This window comes from Lepisosteus platostomus, chromosome 6 (assembly GCF_059453375.1).
Source record: "Lepisosteus platostomus isolate fLepPlt1 chromosome 6, fLepPlt1.hap1, whole genome shotgun sequence".
Lineage (NCBI taxonomy): Eukaryota > Metazoa > Chordata > Actinopteri > Semionotiformes > Lepisosteidae > Lepisosteus > Lepisosteus platostomus.
This window is the reverse complement of record NC_142616.1, coordinates 24,105,356-24,129,263: the sequence shown is the minus strand read 5'-3', so window position 1 is coordinate 24,129,263 and position 23,908 is coordinate 24,105,356. Positions and strand designations below refer to the sequence as shown.

Sequence of the window (23,908 nt, the reverse complement as noted above, 5' to 3'; positions counted from 1 at the left end):
CTGTAAGAAGTTATACTTTTATTTCTAAATTACTTGTTCTTTTTCATCAGTACTGGACAGATTGAGAACGGCTGCTCCCATGTTGTGTACAAAGTTCATTTTGACCAAGTAATGAAAATCACAATAAAATAATTTAAAAATATATATTTTAGTGCATCAAAGGGACATATTTTTCAGAGAGACAGATGAAGACCAAAGACAATGGTATATGAATACGTGATCTGTTTATATCCTGCTCTACAACAGAACGTCAATGACAGCATGTTCAGTGTCTGAGCCTTGAGAAGGACAGGTTTTAAATCATCATTGATGGCACCTTTCAATTACAGAATCAGACTGGACCAAAAGTGGAAAAATAAATGTTAAAAAACAAAAACAGAGCTACCCATAAACAGTTTTATGCAGTGGAAAGAAGGAACATCTGAATTGTATGTGTAGAAGCTGTTAAGAAAATCATAATGATTTTAAATAAATAACCACAAACAACACTATGACAATTTTCAGATGGTGACAGAATATGCTTATTTTCCTGTCCACCTGCTTGTCTCAGTACAGTCTCTGTTTCTACCAAACCGTAATTATCAGTTTCATGTTGCATCTACTAAGCACACCTGCTGTAAACAAAGTCTACACCAGTGCTGTCCAACTGTAAAGTCTAGCTCTCACAGGGATGTCTATCACTGCAATTAAACACAGCAAAGCAAATTACTCCAGAACAAGCCACTAAAGAGGAACATGGGGAACATGAGATGATGAAGAGAACCACACTGTCCTGATCCCTGCTGAACAAGGCAAAGCAGTCCGATGTGGGCATGAAGGAACCTTCACTGACCGTGACACTGAGCCAGCTGCCTGGGGTGCTAGGCAACAGCCTTGATGTTTACTACAAGGATGAAAATACAGGCACATCAGTGCTTCTTGGTAACATGTGGTCTGTTGTTGTGGTTTAAAAAAAAAATCAACGTGTATGAAAAAAGCCATATTTAGAAGGAAAGTTGCATTTTCAGTCTGCCTCTCTTGGTGAGGGTTGCTGCGAGAGCATGTTGAGTATGGGATATCCTGTTCCTCAGCTAAAGATTCTAGCTCTTCTTGGGGAATTCCCAAAAGTCTTCTGGCCAGTCCAGAGACAAACTCCCCTCAGTGTAACCTGGGTTCACCTCAAGGTCTCAGCCCAGCAAGATATGAAGAGCAGGATTCTAACAGACCTGGTCCTCTAGGGTGGGCATTCTTACTAGATGCCCAAACCATCTTAATCGTCTCATCTTCTACTCTACAGCGACGCATGACATTTTGGTCATTCACCTGTCATATGGGACGCTGAACAACCTGCAGACTGAATCATCAAAGATTACAACAGTGTCAACTACATGCCTATTGACTGGCCAACCAAACTTGCAGCTGGTTCTCCTTCACCTTGAGAAAGCTCTTTTTTCTGACATATCAATTTTTCTTTCCATAACCTCTCATTTGGGGGGTGCGGATTCTCATTGCAGCTGTTCCTTGCTAAGCAGTGAAACATTTGTGTTCACGTCGGAGATCACAGCCAGGTGAGGCACGAAAGACATCTTGACATCTGCAAGCACCTGAGCTTCCACTGTCTACAGCCTCCAACCATGACACTCTCCCACTGGCTACTCTTTGATATCCTATCCAGTCACACCCCAAGACAATCCACAACCTTGAAGGAGTCCTACAGCCACCACAAGGACATCAACACATCTCACTCAATTTCCAAATTACATTTTTTACAAGTTCTGCTACAGAACACACAACACATGCCATGTTTATACACAAGATACATGATGTGATCACTGCTACAAAAAATCCTAAGGCAAGGAAGCAAATTTTGTTTTTTCTTGTCATAAACCAGTTTAACCTCCCCTTCAGCATAGAACTCTACGCTTCTTGCCAGCAGGAACAGAACGCTCTGCAACAGAGAGTACCTAAAACAAAAAAAACTATTTTCCATAGCGAACCAGGTCAGTGAACAAATGTCTTCAATCCAAGATGTCACGTACCCTCAAGATGTTACAAGGTGTTAAAAAACATTTTCAACAAAATCTGTTTGTAGGCATCTGCAAACAGGATCTAGTAAAATGGTACAATTAAAATGCTGCAATGCATGCAATGGTTTTACTTTTCTTTTCGACTTTAAAGTTCACTTCAGATTGTAACCTCAGTCCTCCAACTAACCCGCCACACTACAGCTGAGGACGACAGAAACTAGCCTTAAAAATGAGATGAGATGAAGAGTAGCCTTTATGGGAAACCAACTGTATTTCAACAAACACAGGCACCAGAATGTTGCTCTCAGCTTACAGTCTTGCACCTAGAACCTTTGACGCCCAAGTAATGCCTCTTAACTTTTGTCTACATCACCCATAAAGTCTCTACACCCATTAGTTGAATTTCACCCACTTCAGAGAGATATTCAGGAAGACTACACTGCCTTAAAAAAAATTTAAACCACAAATGCAAAAAGCACTGAAATGACTGGAAAAAAAAATAGTATTTCATTTAGTTTGTCACCTGTTCCCTCACCCAAAGTGGCTGTAAGAATGCAAATTGAATTCTCAACAAAGATCAAGAGTGGTACAATTCTGAGGAAACTCGTGATAATATTTTCTGAATATCTCTTCAGGAAGTTTAAATAATTTACTGTAACTTAAATTTGCCTTGTAAATTAACTACAGCAAAACTGCATTTTCTTTTTCAAAACGGCAAAGGAGATGACGATTTAACCACTGAAAGCCATATTTTAAAAAAGTTTGCTTTTTTGAAATCTTAATTAAATGGACACTTAATGAAATAATACTCCATTAGTCCTGGTAGATCGTCACCAATGGCAACATGAATATTTACAAGGTATAGACAAGACCAGTATGAATTTTTATACTGTACATAAAAAGTGGGGAGGTTTGTGCCTTATACATTATCACTGAATAAACTTAATACAGACTGAAGCATAACCATTCATGGGAGAAATGCTATAATGGAATTGTCCTCCATTTTGAAGGGTTCAAAACCAGAACACCATTATTTTCACAAGATGTAAGCTACAATAAAGGTTTTTGAGTCTAAAGAGGATGTAAGTAAATTTTGCTTCTACCCCATTTCAACCTACGCCATTACCTTGAAGAATACTTTCAGCAGCAGTACTTTACAGTCGATCTGCTCAGGGTCTCTTTTCACTTACAATGAAAGTCCAGTCTGCATAAAAATATGCAAGCCCCATTCTTAACTGAATATAACAGAAAAGTTATAACAGGGCACATCCAGTTTTTGAATACGATTCTACTAAGAGCTGAGAAGCTTATTTTTTTTATACCGAAAAAAGAAAAAAAGCCCTATCCAACCTTTTTTTCTTCCCCAAAGCTTTAATCTTGTGTGACATGAAATGAGCATAGGCGAGGCTATATATGATCAATAGGACTGAAGGAATGACAATACAAGATATTTATTCTGCCAATTTTACTGGAATAGATCTGACAGAGCAGAAGGTGACTGAAGGAAAGATTCCCCAAAACATGGAGCAATCCGTTTCAAATAAATTAAAAAAAAACACTCTGCAAGTTAAGCAAAAAATAAAAACGTAAGCAGGCTCTTGGGGCTTGTATGTAAATGTATGGAGAAAGAGTAAGAGGGTGGGGGCCTCAAAACCAGAGATAAGGTAGAAAAGAAGCCAACAAGGCCTAGAGGCCTCAACTGAGGTGCTGGGCCTACTGACTGCGCTGTTTCGCCCTTTGTTCCAGCTTTTCCAGCTGGAATCCTAATGGCTTAGGGTACCGAACAGTCAGCAGACAAAAGTCTAATTCTCCACACGTGATCTCAGCTGACTGAATTTAAGGGACTTCATGCGTTCCAATGCATCAAATAAAAGGAACTGTTTGTTCAAGATATCCCCCTTCCACAACAACACAAGTTCCCCATACATTCCATTCCAGCTGGATTAATGGCATTTTGGAGCTAGAAAAGACCACAAGAATGAACTGAACTTGGACTAGCCTCCTCGTCTCACTCCACCCCTGTGATCCAAGTCACTTTCCCTGTCTGCCACGTAAGTAAACAGACCAGCTTTGTTTTGTTGTTCTGGGCTTAAAACATTTCTGCAATCATCTGATCTGCCGACAACATCTTCAATTTGAGGAGAAAAATGCATGTCTCTAAGAGACCCAGACTGTAAGTTTCCCCTCCCTACCTACCGCCCTACACATTTGCAAGCAAGAGCAGCAGGATTGGACAAACCAGTTTTAAATGACAAAAACAAACCTTATGACCACAGCTGAAAAAATTTCAGGCTTGATAAGAATGAGTCCCAGTACACTATTTCAAGAAGGCCCCACTTCTGTTTTATGCTGGGAAGGAAATACAGAGAGCAAAATGCCTTGCGTTTTTTTTAAAAAAGCATGATGCATCAACTGCCTGACAATGAATGATTTTTATAAAGTGCCAGTCAGATGAAGCAATGCACTCTATTCATTCCCATATGAAGGATCTTTGAAAATGCAAAGCCGTTTTGCATTTGTTCATTGCCACGCTCTGTTTAACAGCTTGACAAGCGTGACAAATAACCACATTAGGGGACACTGTTCACAAGATTGCACTTAATTTCTCATTAGCTGAAATTTAAAGTGTTTGCTCTGATTCAATTTGTTAAAATTATGCTACACTCCTCAGTCCTCCTACTGACCTTCCATCAGCTATGATCAGAAAAAGGATATCAAACCTTCCATTCTGTTGCGGGAGAGATTCCATGCATTAGAGGGAAAAAAACAGAAAAACAAGTTTTGGAAGGCCTCAGCAAACTATGGTGAATTCTTTCACCAAGATCATATATCATAAATAATCATGTTTGAAACATTTAGGAGATCCAGGAGAGATTGGATCTTGACCTTTATACAGCTAGAACTCAATCTTACACTAGGACACATTCTAAGGAGCAATAATGACGGAGGCAAAACTAAAGAAAACGTTACAAGGACAGAGAAAAGCATTTAAAAGTACCTGAAATTTCATACATTCCCAGAACTTGAAAAATCAATGACATTTTCCACACTAGCAAAAATCTTTTCACCAAAGAGTACTGAGCCATATTTTAAAATAAAGAATTTGTATTCATCCACTCTTCTGTGTTGCATTTTTCATTTTGGGTGCATAAAAATTGAAATGCGACAACTTGGTTGGGGACTACAATATATCCAGACAAGCCTAAAAATCCTCATATTCCAGCACATGCTTTTACATGGACTGGAACTAAAGGGAACTGTGAAAAATACAAACTTACTACTGCGAATCAGAGAAAAATGCCAACATAAGGATGCCTGACAATTCAAGAGCAGAATGTTTCTTTCAGATGCAGATCTGAACTGAAGAGATATTAGCCAAGCACCGCAGGCTGGTGTACAGATACTGACGAAGACTCTAGAATTAGACTTATCCTTGTTATGTGACCTGCGCTATTCACACAACACCCAAGCTGACAGTGAGGCAGTCTAAATGTAAATATAAACCTCCCCTATCGAACAAGAAAACCAAGGGGAAATCACCAAGGAAAATAAAGTAACAGCTTGAAAGGAGAAGTCTAAACTGGTGTTGAAAGACAGCACCTAAAAATTACTATTGCTCAGAAGAGGCATTAAGCCCAAGACTACTTATTAAGGATCCCACAGCAGAGGTGTCTAGGCTGAATTCCACTCTGGGCTTGAATGAGTCGGCCCTCCTAAAGGCTGTCCTTTAATTCTGCTGGTGAAGTAATTGCTCTCTTCTCTCCCCGATTTGTTGTTGGGATGCAGGTGCATAATGTGCAGTTCTGCAACAGCCATCACCCAGGTTGGAGCAGCACGTTAGCAGAGGATGAAATGGGTCCCCATCCTAATCAAATCGCTTTGAGATTCTTTACAATGAAGAGTGCTATGTAAACACATGTTTACACTGGTTCCTAAAAGTCTTTGTTAACTCCTTGTACCCTGATGTCATCAGATCTCCTTCATTAATGACCTGCAAACATCCCAAAACTAAGGAACCACAAAAAAGGTGATTTATAGATTCAAAAGACCATTAGAAAGATCTGGTGGCTTCCTACTAAACAGCCAAGTCTGAATAAAGCCTCTGATAACCCATTTGTTATCAGAGCAAATTTTTTACCCCAAAATTTCAATAAAACTTTAAATAAAAAACAATAAAACATTTTTTTACATTTCTTTACCTCATGACTGTTACAACACAAGTAAAAAAAGAGCATAAAGAAAGTGTTGAAAAGGAGTGTTATTCTATACATTAACTACATGAATTAATACACTTGAGATGCGGAACAGGAGCATTTTGATTGATTTTGTTCCAAAGCCTAATTTACTTTAAAACAGAGGTGACAGATTATATCCAAATCATGAAGAATTGTTTTTTTCCCCCTGAACAGCAACCCATTAGCTTTCTGCACGTCAATGTAAAAAGGATGTACTAGAAGGGAAACCTTTGCTTAGTGATCCAAGGTACCCATTATATCTTAAGCAGTTAGTTAAATAACTACTGTGTGTTCTGAGGTTTTCAATGCAGAAGCAAACACCTGCCAGGGCAGAACTCAAATTAAAATAAAGACTCGCTAAAATAAAATGCATTTCAGGAACGCCTTATTGTAATGTGGAACTCCTCTTACATTTTGTCCTTCCCTTTGTAAAATAGCACAGGAATCAGGGAGCAATGAGGAGCACAGAGACTGTTGTCTGGTGCTGCTTCTTGCCTTTGCTATCTACTGTAGCTAGCTGGAAAAGGGGATGTTTCTTAACCCCTGAACCTTTGAGTGTTTTGGCTGGGACTTTTCATCTGGGCTGCACTGACACAAAAAAAGCTGAAAACAAATGTTAACAAAAGTGTCCCACCCCAAGTACATCCAGGGAACCTTGTCAAACACCACTTGAAACTTTACTGCAACACAGTGCATCATCTTCATCACGTCAGCTATCTCAACTCCCAGCACTGCTTGATTTCACACATTCTTTACCACCAGACAGACCCAGTATGTTTTGTCAGATAATTTCCAGAAAGAACCAGATTTCATTTCCAATGTGAAAACTATTCTCTCATTAAATCCAGCACTGCAATATTTTTTTGGGCTTCAAGCAGAAGAACAGCAGACAAAAAAAAAAGGCAGAAAAATCAGCTGCAAAGACGTTTGCTAAGAAAAAATGATTTTACTGGATATAAAATATGCAAGATTTTGCAGGTAAGGGCAATGTTAATTCACAGTGAGTAATAAAAAAATAATATTGTACTGAAAAGGCAAATATAGAGCAACCAAAAGATCACCAATGATTTTTAATGAAGCCAGAACCAAGTAAGCATGGATGTATGAATATTCCTAACCTGCAAAATGATTCCTCCACATTATATCAGCGATAGTCATTGGTGGGCCACTGGGAGGGTAGTGTTTACCTTTGTCATGATCAGTCCTTATCATATCCATTAAGGAATTCTCCAAAGAGTGCAAGTTAAAAGCATCAAAGGGCCGATTCCGGTCCTGAAAGAGGGGAAAAAAAAAAGAGGTCACATCAATGTGCAAATGTTTCTGGATGAGCAACTCACATAGACATTAAGAGGTTGTGAACAAGAAAAGGCCATTCAGACTATCGAGCTCATTCTGTTCCCAGTAGCAAGCCTAATTGATCCCAGGTTGTCATCCAGCATTCTTCTAGTTAGCAGCTTCAACAACATGGCTGGGTCACTTGTTTCAGATTCCCACAACTCTTTCCATGTAAAGATGTGCCTCCTGTTTTCATTTACGAATGCAGTCCCCTGTAGTTTCCATATGGCTTCCGAGTTTATATGAGAACATAAGAGAAAAGAAACCAGAAATCATTAATGATTTCATTACAGTTTGGTTGAATTAACAGGCTCTGGACCAAAACAGGGTGCCCACAGAGCATACTCTGGACCAGTCAGGTGTTGTAACTGTATCAATGTGTAAGTATCAATATGAAACGTTGGGGAAAAAAAACACAAAATGGCCTGGTTTTTACAGTATGGCATTAAGAAACTTCCTGATCAATTGCCCCAGACCCTCTACAGTTAAATAGCTAACAAATAAGCTGCAAGCCCTGAGGTTGCAATCTAATCATGTGACCAAAGATGACTAAAGAGTCCTGACGTAACCAGATGTGGAACAGGGGCTTCATAATTTTTGCCAAACATTAGGAAGGGGCAAATACCCTCAACAAATATAAAACAAACTGCTTCTGTTTTTTTTTTGTTTAATAGGAGAAATAATGGAGGCTTATTTATCCAACTTCACATAACTTGCAATGGTCTCACCATGACACATTATAACCCATAAATGTTAATTTCAGAAAAAAAATAGGAATACTGTGTTACTGAGCATAAAGTTGCTAAACTGAACATACCATAACTAGCTTGCTGCAAATGTGACTGAAGCATCTCACTGTTCAGGCCAATATTGCTTAATGCAGGCAAAAGGCTAAAAGCTGCCCATCATGTGAGGGTTACTAGTTTTACATTTACTTCTTGGTTACATTTCGTTATACACACATGGTGTCTGTCATAAATTCATGTGTCCTTTGGGGGATTAAAAAAAGATCTCGAGACATGAGTCAAATGTTTCAAAATCAGTTTCCTCCAACCTAAATTAGCTTCACTAACATTTACCCCAATACAGTATCTATTCAACCTTCACATACATTTCTTCTTCTGGTAATTTCTCCAGCATTATGGAATGTTCTTATATCGGAATTGTGTAGTAGCCGCATTGGTACATACATACACCTTTTAGAAGTCAAACCTTTTTTGTTAATGCCTGTTTTCAGTTTTGAACGGTTTCACATCAAAGAATAAGTAGGATGTTAAGTGGAGAGTATTCCATTAAAAATTTACGTTAATTCATTATTTCCTATTAAAATATTTCTGTTCAGTTTTAGAAGTATCCATACACAGCACAGCCACAAAGATCAACCACAACAATGCGTTTTAAAGCAACTGCAATTTCAGTGTGATATAGCTATAGAAGGCGCAGTTTATTATGGGTGGCAAATTATTTTTGCAAAATCTTTTAGAATTTATATTATGTTAAAAGTGTTGTAATTGAGTGCTGATAACCTGGTAAAATAACCCCTAAGGTATAACCACATATTAAGTAATGAAAGTCACTGTTACACTGTTGTTGTAATGCTTCCAAGCTATATTATTTGAGTGCTTACATCATGCTTAATATGCATAAATACATTGATAAAAATATATTTATAAACTTAGAAAGTGTCATTTGCATCTCCTCATGTGTTACTGAAACCCCAAAATTTCCTTTCAACCCAATTTCCTTTCTGTCCCACTTAAACAGAAGTGCAGACTGATTTGTACAAACAGATTAAAGAGTTAGAGGAAAGAGGTCAGCTACAATCAGGGAAAAGCAGTTAAGTTGAAGGCCTGCCATCGTGCACTTGACATTACAGTTTTCAGGCACGTACCCGAGTCAAGGCTGTTAAAGTGCTGTACCCTGCAGTCAGCAAGGATGAGGTGGACCAAACTCTGCATTTGACAAAATGCTGTAATCCTTAGAAATAGTTTGTAGTATCAAAGGTATTGCAAACCATGCATTGTATCATGCCAGTAAACAGTTTGACAAGCAGCTAAAACTCACAGTTGGCAGCAGTGGTGCTAATCCACGGGCCATGCACATTGTTTGCACATGAGCTATTGTAATGTAATTGGCTGAGCACTCAGAAGTGTTATTCATTTTCTGAGCCTGCATATTGTTCAGCATTACGTTTAAGATAAAAATCTGCTCACTTCGTACAAATGTTAAAAAATTTACATGCTGAGCTTTTCATTTCCCATTTCGGCTTCAAACTCTTCTCACCGCTTTAACAATGCACTTCTGTATGGAACTTGATTTAGAGAACCAAAAAGACAAGCATCTTTCTTTTCTTGCAGTACAGTTGTCTGGCCCACTTATTTCAACACAGCTTTAGCTTTAACGGTTAAACTGCTAACGAAGTGTTTTGTTTTAAAAAAAAACTATATTCCATAGTTCTGTGTAGAGACAAAAAAGGCAATTACATTTCAAACTGTAATGGAATCCCCTATAGAATTCCATAAGAAGTTTTACACATGACAATGTACAATGGAAATACAAAGCAAAACTGTAAAAAGAGAACGTTTATGAGCATTAACTGCAGTTTGTGAGTGGAAATGGTGTTCAAGGTTCTCTTGCACCAAGATGAACAAAACAATAAGAATATAACTAGCAGACAGACAGTCATAGCTGAAGACACATCACGTATTAGAAGTTAACAATTTCTTTAATTCTCACACTTGACAAGATGTCTTTTTGTATTAAAATAATTATAAAACGATTCTGGAGCTCATGAACATTTTCGTTGCAAATGTTTTTAGAATTGTTATTGTAACGCTTACGGCCGACAAGCACTGTGTGTAAGAGCCGGCGTACCAGAGCGGGTGACGTCACCGCCCTTCCCTGTGATAGCAGGACCACAGCTACTGGGCTGTGGAGAGATCTCTCTTTAGCTCACGGGGCTAGGTCGCTGCAGAGAGACGCGGAAGTCCCGGGTTCGAGCCACCTATACTTTGGGCCGACCAGATGCGGCAAGGGCGCCCGCCTGAGCCCCCGTTGCGTTACATTATATTAAAATATTTATATTTGAAAAAAAGATATTTAGTTGACACTGTTAAAAATAAATGAACAGCCTTTTTAAAGAAACAACAGTAAATATAGGTTCTGTTACAGACATGTTGAAGTCTGTTCCAAAGATAGAAACATGAGTGTGATCCTGCATTTACATCTCAGACTGTAACAACTGTGAAAATGGGGCCTGTTCCGCTTTTATTTAGAAAATCTGATCTAAAAAATATGGTTTAAACTCCAATTTATAACTGGTACTTAGTAGCCTTTATCACATACAATAAACACAGGAAAAATCATATAAAGAGCTGTTTGCTTTCGGACAGGAAAGTAAACTCAAAGCTATGTCAATAAAGTGCTATTTTACGATAACAAATATCTCTTGGAAAGATACTAGTATGTATATCCCGAACTTCTGGAGCAATAAGGGAAACTGGTGTGGCTGTTGTACACCACATCACAAATTATATGAACTCTCGGGAAACTAATAATTTAAAATCTCTTTTTTTATTTCATTTCTTCTTTTAGAAATGTAAATTTCAAGAGGCAGAATCAAATTACAAGGCCATACTAAAAAAAACTAGGATAACTCTATTACTACTATGTATATTCTGCACAAAATATGGCTGCTTACTGACTACTGTTACTGTTGCCTAACTAAATATTGCTGCAACCCTGCAGAAACTCCGTTAAACTTGAAAGACAATTCCCATGTTAGGTCATGGAGTACTTATCCTGGTATTAGATTGTTGCATTTTATGAATGTGCGAAAAAAGCTCCACACAGGCATGCCCCTATCGCACCCAGGAGGCATGCAAACCCTCACCAATTTGCATCTCAAAGTTAGTGCACATCCATTTTTGGTGACCTTCCAATTTATTTCCATCAGAAACTTCAACATTACTGCAGTAATTGACACCCAACCTCTCTGGATGCAAATCTGGAAAGACCTGGATACGAACCAAAGGCTTGCTTGTCATTTGAGGGAACACTTCAGAAGAACGTGAGCAGTCATCCAATTTTTTTTTTTAGTAATGGCATGAAATGCTAGATAGAAATCCTTTCCGAAAGCATTAGTAGGAGTCGTGTCATTTCGCAAGTCTCCTTCAGAGAAACAGAAGGTTGTGTGTTAATACACATTTCTATGAAAACACAAGTAGACCTACAATGTGTTAAACTCATTGTAGTCCGGTACAAAAATAAATCCGAGTATAGTATAAGTAGCAAGTTTATTTTAATTGAAATGACACTGAGGGAAGATTTTCCTTTGCAAAAAGAAGCCATTAATCAGCAGGTGGTAAAATTATTCTGCTAGAACTGTAACCATGATACTGTATCTCCATTTCCTTCTCCTTCATTTCACTTCAGTAAGCAGATAGCCATGTGCAGCACAACATATGGCCCCTGTGACCTTGTGTCCTAATGATAACTGTCTCCTACAGCAAGTAGTGCTTATCTACATGATACAATATTAACTAAACTGAAACTTCATCATTCACTACCATGTGCAATGATGTATCATACAGAGCATAAGTTTCAAATATGAAACAGACGTAACGTTGGTTTTCAGTACTGGTTAATCAATTCAAAATAATGTATAAAAAGCACACTCTAATTTCATGGCCTGAAAACTACATTGCAAACACTTCCAGTACCATACGGCTGTTGTTACAGCTGTGCACAGTGTGCTGGCCAAGAAGGAGGAACTTGAGAAATCCATTAACCGACAAGAGGCGACAAGTTTCCTAAAATATCAAAAAAACAAGCGCACTGCCGATTACCTAAGAGGCAGAAAGAAATAGAACATTCCCTGTGAAAATTGTGTGTAACATATGTTGCACATCAAAGGCGAGCCAAGCGGTACACAGGCTGAACCTCTTTCACACTGCCGCCAACAAAACCTTCAGGTATGTTCAGTCCTGAAAAGGTAGATATTTGGGCACCATTAAATGAAACAATATGCATAAAACAATATTTAGTATAATATTCCACACGAAACATGCTGATGTGAGGAGTTGGGCACTAAGGGTGGTGCTTTCTAGGTTCTGTTAATTAATCATTCAAAGAGCGTGTTTATCATACTGGCAGTCCACTTTCCCTCCTTTCGTGAAACATGATGTTAATTAACTCTGGGACGACAACAACTGAAAAATTGCATCCTGTGTGCATGAAAATTTAAATTTTAACACATTTTCTTGGATGAACAAAGCCCTTTGTCTACTTGGAATCTTCAGAGAAATAAAACTTCTAACTCTCCTTGTAAGTCTAGCTTTCCAACGTGAGATTTAGTTCCTGGGTTGTGTACTGCTTCTCTTATATAGGACACATCCAATATATAGACTAGCATGCTGAAGGCTGCGTTTGTTGCTGCCCCACATTCTCTAAAGTATAAGCTACAACATCAGGTTCAACTCGTAATGAGAAACTGGTTTGGAAGAGGATTCATTCAGCACTGCTTATGTATGAATGTTTACAAACACAATAACGGCGAAGTCCATTATTGCATACACAGAGTTAAGCATTAAGGAATCATCAGTTGCTCACTTCCCTAAAGCCGCTTACACCAAAGATGAAAGGTTAAGGGTCATGAAACTTCATGTCCAAGCATTACAGAGTTGCTGATCCTGCCGAGACTCAAAGATAGAATGGTATGGGTCTCACCGCACATGGTGGGGGGAGATTCACAACATGCCGTATTTATTTCTTATGACTGCTGCTAATGTTATGCCAACTAAGCCACACACTCACCGAGGTTGAGTTAAGAGCATTGTGTTGAACCCCATTATTCTGAGGTGAGTGCAAGGCAAACAGCAATGTCTAGATCGGTGTGAGGGAGACACTGTTACTAGGCAAAGAAATTGAAGGACATTTATTACTAATTGTGAACAGGCTGGCAACAGAAACCTTTATAGTAATAAAATTAGGTCAAAGTGAATCATGACTGACCAGTTTTTTCAAACAAAGTCTGTGTGGTCCCAATCAAGATCAAGTGCAAGATTAAAAACGAATGCAAAATTTTCCACTACTGAAGTATATTCAATTCTATGCTAATCAATTTCTTTTAGTAAAAACTGAATAGATGCAATTAAATTGCTTGCTTCAAGTTCTAAATATTTATTCAATGTCAAGTGATTTAACAGATCGACATTATACTCCTCCTGTTTACTAAAAATAACACATGTAAAAATGTGTTTTTGTGGTAGATATTTATCATTACTGGGTGATCGTCTCTCCTTTTATATATTCGGACAGTATGCACCTCATGGAAGAAGCAAATTAATCTGGTAAAACTATTTTTTTTGTCTCCTCGAACGGTAAAGGGGAGCTCAGTGAGCCACTTAATTAGTGCTAGCTCCCATCTTCACTCTTCAGTCTCCAAGCTTTGATCATCTTTTAGTAAAGGTCTGACACTGACAATCAGGCATGCTCTTCATGTAAAGGTTTTACAGTTGGAGGAAAAAACATAGCGCAGGCGTAAATATAGCATATACATACTACTGTTAATCGTCTATATCCGTTTTGATCATTTTTTTATTATACCCAGTTAAACAACTAAAACAATTGAACAAGGTGTTGGAAATCTAAATGTATTTTTATTAACAGCAACTAATTTCACTATTATTATTTCTTATTTAATGATTATTTAAGTATTTCAGTCTTATTTCAGGATTATTTTTCTAACATTTTTTATATGGTCAATGAGCAAGACATTTTGTCTTTAGGTAATGGCTATAAAAATCAAACTGAAAAAAAAACTATAAAAATGGAAAATTATTAATGTAAAATTACCTGCAGCACTGCGTATCAAATCCCTGTGTCCTTCCATTTTTACTAATTTCATAATACACAGAGGCCTAAGTCTGGTTTCATCAGTGACTGGTGTCAATGTAGTTAGGAAAACAGGATTGAGTCAGTTTCAGTCCGAAAAATACAAAACTGCTCCCCGAATTATTACCTACAGTATATGTACTGCATGCCAGCTTAAAGTTATTTTTTAACCTGAAAACAATCACAATCCATCCATTTTTTTGAAGAGTATGCATTAGCCAAAGACAAACTTAAAACTATTAAATAACACATATTAGCAAAACCCTGGAACGTAAACGTATTTCAAAACTGAACGTTATTTTTTCATAAACAAATGCCCTCCCATTTAAAAGCGCCTACCTAAGCTCTCACCAAAACAGAATAACAACAGGAGCGGGCTTTGAATGCCGAAACAAAAAAAATAGTATTAAAGAATAGCAGAAGTCAGAACAAGAACTACTAAAGAACATACAGTATGCCCCAAAATGAAAACAAAATCAGATTTCTACTTCTAAGAGTTACAAGATAATAATTTGTTTAATCTTAAAAATACAATTTTAAAAGAAAATAAAATGAGACACTGACTACTCTTCATCAGAGAAAATATCTGGTGTTCTCAGTGTATTTCCGTTGCTAGGAAGCATAAAAGTCATAAATGCCAGTAAAGATACCCCTGGATATCTTCCTCTTACAAACAGAGAAATAAAGCAGGACAGGCTTCTATCCAGAAAGCCACAACTGTCTTCATGGATGGAAAAGATTTTGTCCAACTCAGAGATAACAATTTGTGTGTATGCTTCACATGGATTAAACACGTTTTAAGCTGTTTAATTATTTAGGTGAGCTATGTGCTATTTTATTTCTCTCACAGGACAGTTTAGGTAACTCGATTCCACAAAAGGAACGGTCAATGTCACCCAATGTCATGGATTTTTAAAATACCTTTGTATGTTAGAGCTCTACACAAACAGGGTTTCCAGTCTGATCGGTTTGCCATAGGTGATGGGCTTATAAAGGGTCATTCTGAAACAAAAAGTAAATATGTATCATAAAAGTTTTAAAATTACATGTTCATACTTGAAACGGACAGGTGTCCTTAAAAAAAAATGTAAGTCTGAAAGCTGTCATATTATTCACGTCTGAAGTTGTTCAGGGGAACATGAATTGTGTTCTTTACAAACCCCGGTTTTCAACCATCTTTAATTCTTTAATATTTGTATTATAGTGGTTTAAATACGGAGAAGGGACCTAAAAAGTAACTTGTCAAATCCCAGAGTCACAGACTGGACAGTTAGAAGTTCATGACAGATTAAATCAAACGGGCTGTTCGAAGTAAGAACAACAAAACACTTCAAAAACCTCTTAGAGCAACGCAGGGACAGATCTCAATGCTCCAGCGCCCTGCCATGACAGTAGGCGTAACACGCCACTTGTCCTGGAAACTTGAGGAGACGGGCAAATCCCGCCCACATCTCCTGCGGTGCCCAATGACAGAAGAGCAGTATGCCCTTTAAACACTGTGAGCTGGCAAAATAATGGACATGAACCTTAACCCTTTAATTCCACCGCGGAGGCGTTAGCGTGACAAAACCAGGAGACAGTACACTATTATCTGGCCGACAAAAAGTCAAAACCTGCATTCCCTAACAAGACGATAAAACAAAAGGAGAGTTATTGAAGTAACCCCTGCTAAAACGATACCAGTTCAGTACAGCAACACGGCTCACATGCCTGCAGCACAGTAGTGGTTAATTGTTCAGAGCAATTAACCACTACTGGATAATAATAATGTATAATTAATTTTTGAAAGGAGAAAAGGATCACGTATCCTACAACAAAAAATACTAACATTTCAGTGTAAAAACGTAACAGGTAAAACTACAAACGAGGTCATTGATAAAAATAAAAGAGCATCAATAGAGATACAAATTAGTTGCTATTTAAACCAAAGCGGTTAGAATTACTGAGTTGTTTTTAAAAACAATAAAATTACATCAAAACGTTTTCCCCCCAGCATATGAATACCTTGTCCAGCATCGAAGGCTTCACTAAAATATGGCTGTGAAGGTCATGTCCTACAGCAGTCTCCTCTGCACATACAAATTTCACCCTTTGACAAAATTAATAATGACAGTAATATCGATTTCGTCTAAACAGACGAGGCGTTTTCTTCACAAGTGTGCCATTTTAATCTAGCGCCGAAGAGGATATGATCCAGATTAGATGACACTCAAAAGAAGGGGGTTCAAACACGCAAGGACAGAGGCAGGAGAAGGCAACTGTTAATTTAGTTGTCGCTGTGAAGATAAAATATGTACCCTTTGGAGAAAAGAGAGACCTACGGTTATTCGGCTTTCCATATGGATCACTGCGACAACCACATCCGACCGTACAGTGGCATTTCCAAACCGGCATATGAATGCTGCTGCAATATTAATCCACGATTAAAATTTAAAGAGCTATTTATTCACCTATTATATGATAAATTTATAACGGGCACTGTGAGAATACGTATTTGAAATGACTGAAATGTCAGTGTTCTAGAGGGCAAAAGATATACTGTATTTGCGTTAGGACTACATGGCAAGAAAACAGACAACGCTACGTTTCAGCGATGGGTTTACCTGAAAAGGCAGCATATTGTTGCTGTTGTCTGTTCTGAAGGCGCTGTCGTCCATCCAGGATTTGGGGGTCAGAGGGGCAGCTCTGGGGAACTTCGGCGGGGCAATGACATTGCTAGAGTAAGGTTTTTTCAGCGGGGAGATGGGGTTAAGGGGAGACGGCACCCCGACGCCGACCCCCACCCCAACCCCAACGCCCACTGCTCTCCGCGGGTCCCTGCCTGCCTGGAGCCCGCTCCAGGGGTTGGAGGCTGTGCTCCAAGAGGGATTCTGGTGATTATTCCAAGCGGACGAGGAGGCGGAGGAGGAAGGAGCCTTGCTGTTCATAAGGGTCTGGTGGCTGTAAGCATTTCTCTGGGGGAACGGGGCTTGGTTGGGACTTACGGGTGACCTCCTCTGCTGCTGCTGCTGCTGCTGCTGTTGCTGGGCTTGCTGTTGCTGCTGCTGCTGCTGTTGCTGTTGCTGTTGTTGATGCTGAGTCTGTGCCAAGCCGATCTGGGGTGAGAATGTGCCCCCGAATACCGGGTTAACGTGGTGGGGGAAATTCTGGAAAAGCATTGTCCCATTCACCGGAGGTATCCCTTGGAAAAAGCTATCGTCCACGGCGTTCGTGGTCCCGGTAGACCAAGTGCTGCCGAAGGAAGGGGACACGGAGGTGCCGCCGGGCTCCTGTGGCTGGTGAAAACTCAACCCCGGCAGGATCGGCGACTCCATCGGCACTTTCTCTTTGCTGCTCTGGGGGGTCGCTGCCTGGCTGATGACAGTCGTCGGGCTCTCCTCCGATTTGGGGGGTTCCGAGGAGGGGGTCGGGGTGGTGGAAGGAGGCTCTACGCTTGCTGGATCCTGCTGCTGCTGTTGAGGCTGGGCTTTGCTTTTGTCCATCAGTAAATCATCCTGCATGGTTTGCTGAGCTGTAACAGGGAAAAACAAAGACGAGTTATTACGGAGGTTCTCATGAGCCACAGTCGCCAGGCTCCTATGGTATTTGGCCAGCAAGAACCCGGGGAGGGGGTAGTTGTTATTATTGCTACCACTAATGCTGGGACAAGCCGACTGCAAGGCAAATCCGGAATCACCCATTTAGCAGAAACTACGAACTGCCGGTATGATCGCGCTAACTGTATTCTCTCGCATGAAAGACTTATCGGCTTCACCCTTTCAGACGCCTCCGTTCCCCTCAGCAGTGAATGGGAAGATATGCTTGGAGGACACAGATATTCACCAATTTTCGCCACGTCTCTTTTTCCCTTTTCACCGGAACTCCAGACTGCAATGTGAAACTGATTCTTGTTCCTGTTTTTTTCTAGGACCACCCCTAAATTCATTTGCATACGTCAATAAATACAGCTGCGTCCTTCAGCAAGGTTAAAGAGATACACCACCCCCCATTTCACAATCAGGGTATTTAAAGGGACAGGTGACGGATATCTCAATAACGAAAATAATTCAACCTTGCGCTTTTTTTAATTGAAAACAAAACTGTTAGGTCAAATCAAACAGTTGCCTGACACCAAAAACATTGCAGGAAAATAGCTTGGTCATACCAACGTAGTGCTGAGGGAATGAAACTAAAAAGAAAAGATCGAGAATGTGGCGAGAATGAGATAATCGTTATTCTTTGTTAAATAAAAAAATGAGATGGCTCCACAATAGGCACATTTGAATGACGTGGTTTTGTCAAGAAGAGCACAGAGCTTGTTTAGATCTCGGATGAAATATTTACCCTATGCAAAAATACTGATTAGAAATGCTTACATAATCAGGCCTACGGAGAATGGTTATTTCGTATCCCGGCTCTTATCCTTGTATTCCTCCTCAATGAAAGGGGTGGGGATGGGATTCAGGGAGTTGCATTTAAAAATATTAGCAATTCGATTTAATTTCCCCAAGTTTTCTTCTCTTGAAATCCCAATAAATTATTTGTTTTTTTTTTAAAAAAAAAACAATGGTTACTCCCATTTCATTATCTTTCCTGGTAAAACATGAGTTCCGAAGCCATGAATTTTCAAGATCTAATTAACGTAGATACTTTAGTGACACCCGCAATTTAACCCCTTCCTAAATATGAAGGGGGACATGAGCTATAGCTCACATTCCCACATTATTATGAATATTATTAGATTGCACTATTTGGCACATATATCGAAAGCAAGTAAACATTCCCCTAAACTAAAGTCACTTTGTACTATATTTGAAAGGGTTTTTTTTTATTGACGTTGTTGCAAATTAAATGACAGAAAAATAATTCAATATATTGTTTTAGTTAGAGATGATCTTCAAGTCGTTGGGGGTATTTTCTAAGAAAGGCAAGGCGAATCGCTGCGATTAAAATTAGACCTCACTGATCTCTCGAGCAACTGCAGCAAATGGTTAACCCAGACGTCAAACTAGACGGAAATTCTTATCTACTTTGCATATTTAAAATGTAATCCCGAAGGTTATGAAAATATTCATTATAAAAATAAATGACACCGTGCTTAACAAGCAATAAAATCGCTCGTGAACAGTATGAATTGTGTTGTATTGAGTTCTCTTGTGGTTTATAAACTAAAAAAATAAACACTGAGCCGGAAAACAAAATTATGTTATAATTATGTAAAAATGCGTTATGTTATCGATTTTCGTCGGTTGCATTTCACATAAAACATTAAACAATTTCATACACAAACTGGTAAACATCGTACAGCTCTCTTCTCCATAGCTAATCCTTGTTTTTCCTGTCGCTACAGCAGCCAAACCAAGGTCACCAAACGTTTTGAAAGTAAAACAGCAATGGGATCTTTATACAAACTTATTTACAATAAGTACACTCTTTGTAAGAAGCCGCACAATGACATTATTAGAAATACAATACACAATCTATACGTATACAGAACACGTAGATATATCTTCATTTTCAGTTTTTTTTTTAAATCCGGCATTCAACTGATGTTTTTTTGCTTTAAAAAAACATCGTTGACTGTCATGCACTGCGTGGTACTTCTACAGTTTTCAAGAAACAAGGCTTTACCTTTTTCGTTCACCTTTTGGGGTTCTGTAAATAGGGCTATTTCTGTTAGCCTCGGCTGGGCTTGGAAATGACAAATGAGCTGCTGCCGAGGTAGAGTCAGCAGTAGCTCTAACAGCTGATTGACTCGGCGGCGCATGGGTGAGACTGAAGAGATTGTAGGGATTTGTAGTCCTCTGTTGCGCTGCGGTAGTATCTACGACTTGTTAAGTTGTATGAGCGAGAAAGTGAGCTTGATTATCACGGTTCTAGTATTACTATTGTCCCTATTTGGATTTATGTTGTCCAGCTTTTACAAGTTTTAAGTTACGTCAAGAGTGTATTTAAAGTATCTTTAGTGTATATAGGCTAAGGCTGAGGGGTTCGGTCTGCAAACCTCTTACTGTAATTCAAAAACGTCCCCGAGACTCAGAGATAAAATCAATTGATGTTAACGTTTTTTAAAATCATTTGACATGCAGTAACGACACACCCGATTTATTCGTTAGGTTTTTGTGTTCGTGAATGTTATTAGACGAAATAACATAGCAATTACTTGATAGCTGCAAAAGGAAGAGATGCGCAGTAGAAATACGTGACTGTGTTTTCAGTGAGACTGGAAGAGTCACGGGACACTCCGGTGACCGGGAAAAATAGCATGATTTTTTTAAGTGAACAAATATCTATATTAATACATACGTTGCACTGAAATCCCTGCAAACTGCACACAAGAAATCAAGTAATTAAGTAATCGACAAGCAACGACAAGGTGATTGTTATGACAATTGTTATCATCTATAAAAAGAAGGCAGTGCCCTACCAAAATAAGACGTATTCTGAAGCCATATGTGTATCTTCATGCTTCTTGTCATCCCAAGCAGGCGTCGAGCCTCCGGGCAGACACGAGATAGAGCATAAATTTGTGTAAATTAACACGATGTAAAACGATGGGCAATCGGACTACATATCCCAAGCTCCCAGCGAGTGTGCCATTTTCCGGAGGTTGCTCCGGCAGCTTGTTATTATTGGTGACGCAGTGCGCATCGCTGTCGCCCCTTGTTACGTCACAGAGGTTGGCAGTCAATGGAGTCAAGCAGTTACAACGACGTGATTACATTCATAACAAAACAAAGTATCATTCGGCAGGGCCACAATCTGGATGTGGGAATTAGTTCTTTGGGATGATAGATGGTCCTTTTTTTAGTAGTCGTTATTTTTTGCAACTGAAGATTTTTTTAGCGTTGGAGTTTTGATCGCGCCCGTGTGCTTGATTTAAGCCTTGCGCTGGCAAAGGCCCCGCTTTTTTTGTGATAGAGACATTACGGGCCTCTATTCAGTATTAGGTGTTGTAGAGGAAGAGTGGTTTTTAAAAATTGATTCCGACATGGCAGACCAGAATTCTGCGGTCGTGCAACAGAGTTTCGACAGGTGGGTAAATACATGCATGGTTTATTTAATAACCTGTGGCTGCATGCTCCGAGAAGCCTTCGGGATGCATTCCTGAGCTGTTTCACAAGGTTTAAGTCATTCACATTACAAACCTCACTGATCTGCAGCTTAGAGGTCAGGAATAAGGAATTGCAATTGGCAGTTGAACACGATAAACTATAATTCTGAGTCCTAAAGACCTGTGCGTGTGGATAAAAAGGGGCCGACGCTTTCCTGGGCAGTAGAAATATGGAAGTGCTCCGTATTTCATTCCTTCTTCTAAGCTCCTGTCGGAAACAAATGAGATAGTTGCTAAGTTTGTTGCACGATTTCTCACCGCTTTACAGGCTGTATGGTGTGGTTCGGGAATGACATCCCTGAGTTATAACGCGTGTTTCCAAAGGCGTCCTGGACATATACTGTGGGTTGGAGCAGCTTTAGCAAGGATGTCTAATCCTGGTCCTGCAAGGGTCTGGTGTCTGTTAGGTCTGCAAGGTCCCTTGAAAGCAGCTGCACCCGAAAAGCTGGGGAAGCTGTTAAATTGGTCGAGTTAAGCCAGTTACTAAGCTAAACTGTGTAAAGGAACAAGTAGTAGGTTTATTCCATGCTGAAAAGAGAAGAAATAAAAAAAACAGCTGAAACGTTGTTTTCTTTCTTCTCTTTTCAGCATGGAATAAACCTATTACTTGTTCCTTTGCAGCCTACGCATGCTGACGCAGCTACCCACCTAGACTGTTTAAAGCCGAACTTGCATTATTAACCCCGGAGGCAAAATCTGCTCTACCATTTGCTCCGGAATCTTAAAGTATGGGGTCATCTGTCCAGTACGAGCATGTCTGACAGATCTCACTGCTCTGGTACTCTGGTACCATCATGCTCAGTGTGGTACCTGTCATCAGTGCTCATCATGATGGTAGGGCCATCATGCTAAGTGTGGATACCTGTGATGGTCAGTTCTTTCTATGCTCAATGCTGTTTCCACCATAAAAAAGTCTTGTAGAGATTGGAGTGAAAATGATTGTGTGCATCATAAGTGACCTTACAAGTATTCTATATTCTGCTCGTTCATTGCCGAGAACAAAGCAGTTTAGTCGCTTCATAATCCAAGAGAATCGTGTACAGAGTCTATAGTAGTGTAGACCATAATTTATTTGAAATAAGCACCTAGTTGCTGTCTAGGGCCCAGAACATCTTTGTTGATGTTGCAAAGTGGTTTTGCTTCACTGTAAGGACCAGTTGCTATTGTCCTTTGTTGCTGTAGTTCAATATGGATGATCTTGCACATGTCTACAGTTTTGTGAACTCTTTTTGAATCACACCAAATGTTTCTGTCATGCTGGCTAATGTCAAAGAACTTTTATTAGGACCTGTCGTGCTGGTTGCTCTTTAGTTTCCAGGAATTGACAACCTTTTTCTCAGTCTGGTCTCCCACATTACCCATTTTACCTTGTAATCAATGGCCTCAGTAGGGCCTAGTGTATGGTATACTGGTTATATAATCTTTTCAGGAGTAGCACTGTGTGTTGCTGGATATAAGATGTGACTTATGTTAAAGTTTTCTGTTCTACTTGTAGATTACTGATTTCTACTCTTTAAGAGTTTGCAAGGATACTTTTACTTGATTTAAATGTAATTAGTCTAAATCTTCTTGCTGGTTATGTTGACATTGAAAGTGGTGTCATTACAATTATTCTTTTAGGGGTTCAAGCTTCAAAGCTTGTGTACTTGTACCAGTTTAGTACTGACCAGTGTTGTATGCATATCACTCATGGAGTATGGTACAGGGATTGAACTTTGTATCAGGCAGTACAAAGCTAAAATGATTTGATCTGCCTTTGTAGAATTCAGGAGTTGTTTACATTTGCGTCATGCTAAGACCTTCATTGATTTCTTGAAAAATACTACATAGTACGTTACAATTATGAAGGTTATTGTCATATGTCTGAGATTAGGTACACTAAAATAAATCTATAACATTTTCCTATTTTAAAATCATTTTAAATCTAGTGAAAATTATCCAAAGCAACTTGTATCAACTGCAGATTCATATACTTGTGAAAATCTATATTTCCTGTGTAACAAAATGGAATATATCAACCGTTTTGTATTGAGGAAATTAGAATTGGTAATTGGCGTTATCTGTTTTGAGGTTTTCACCTTAGACATGAATATTCATTTATATTTTTGGCATCTATGTTTGGAGGTCAAGATTTTAAGAAAAGTGGCATGGTTATCTACTTCCAATTCTGAAATATTTTCTTTCAGAAATAATTTCTTCTTCTCTCACCTCTAGATTCTTGGTTATTGCAGTTCTGTGCATATCAGCTGCAGGAATACCAATACAAGCAAGGCCTTCGATTTCTACCCTGGACACAATTCTAACATATTTTTGATTTTAACTACAGTGCCCTCCATATTTATTCA

At 39.0% G+C, this 23,908-nt stretch overlaps 2 protein-coding genes across 12 annotated transcripts in view; one reads left to right on the top strand and one right to left on the bottom strand.

The window, feature by feature from the left end:
* Window positions 1-21,054, bottom strand: part of cpeb3 (cytoplasmic polyadenylation element binding protein 3) — a 60,325-nt gene extending 39,271 nt beyond the window's left edge. For 4 of the 11 annotated variants that reach the window (XM_088634962.1, XM_088634963.1, XM_088634965.1 and 1 more), the window contains exons 1-3: window positions 20,081-20,231; window positions 17,074-17,981; window positions 7,429-7,513 (exon numbers count right to left, since the gene is read on the bottom strand). In XM_088634962.1, coding sequence (XP_088491088.1) covers window positions 7,429-7,513; window positions 17,074-17,981; window positions 20,081-20,216 — 1,129 coding nt within the window. In that variant the 5' untranslated portion in view covers window positions 20,217-20,231. Of the gene's footprint in view, window positions 1-7,359; window positions 7,514-17,073; window positions 17,982-18,224; window positions 18,377-20,080; window positions 20,232-20,876 lie in introns of those variants that run through there. The other 7 variants (XM_088634958.1, XM_088634959.1, XM_088634960.1 and 4 more) reach the window with 4 other exon arrangements.
* A 47-nt stretch (window positions 21,055-21,101) lies between these two features.
* Window positions 21,102-23,908, top strand: part of marchf5 (membrane-associated ring finger (C3HC4) 5) — a 38,236-nt gene continuing 35,429 nt past the window's right edge. Inside the window, exon 1 of the mRNA XM_088634969.1 lies at window positions 21,102-21,484. Coding sequence (XP_088491095.1) covers window positions 21,441-21,484 — 44 coding nt within the window. The 5' untranslated portion in view covers window positions 21,102-21,440. The remainder of the gene's footprint in view (window positions 21,485-23,908) is intronic.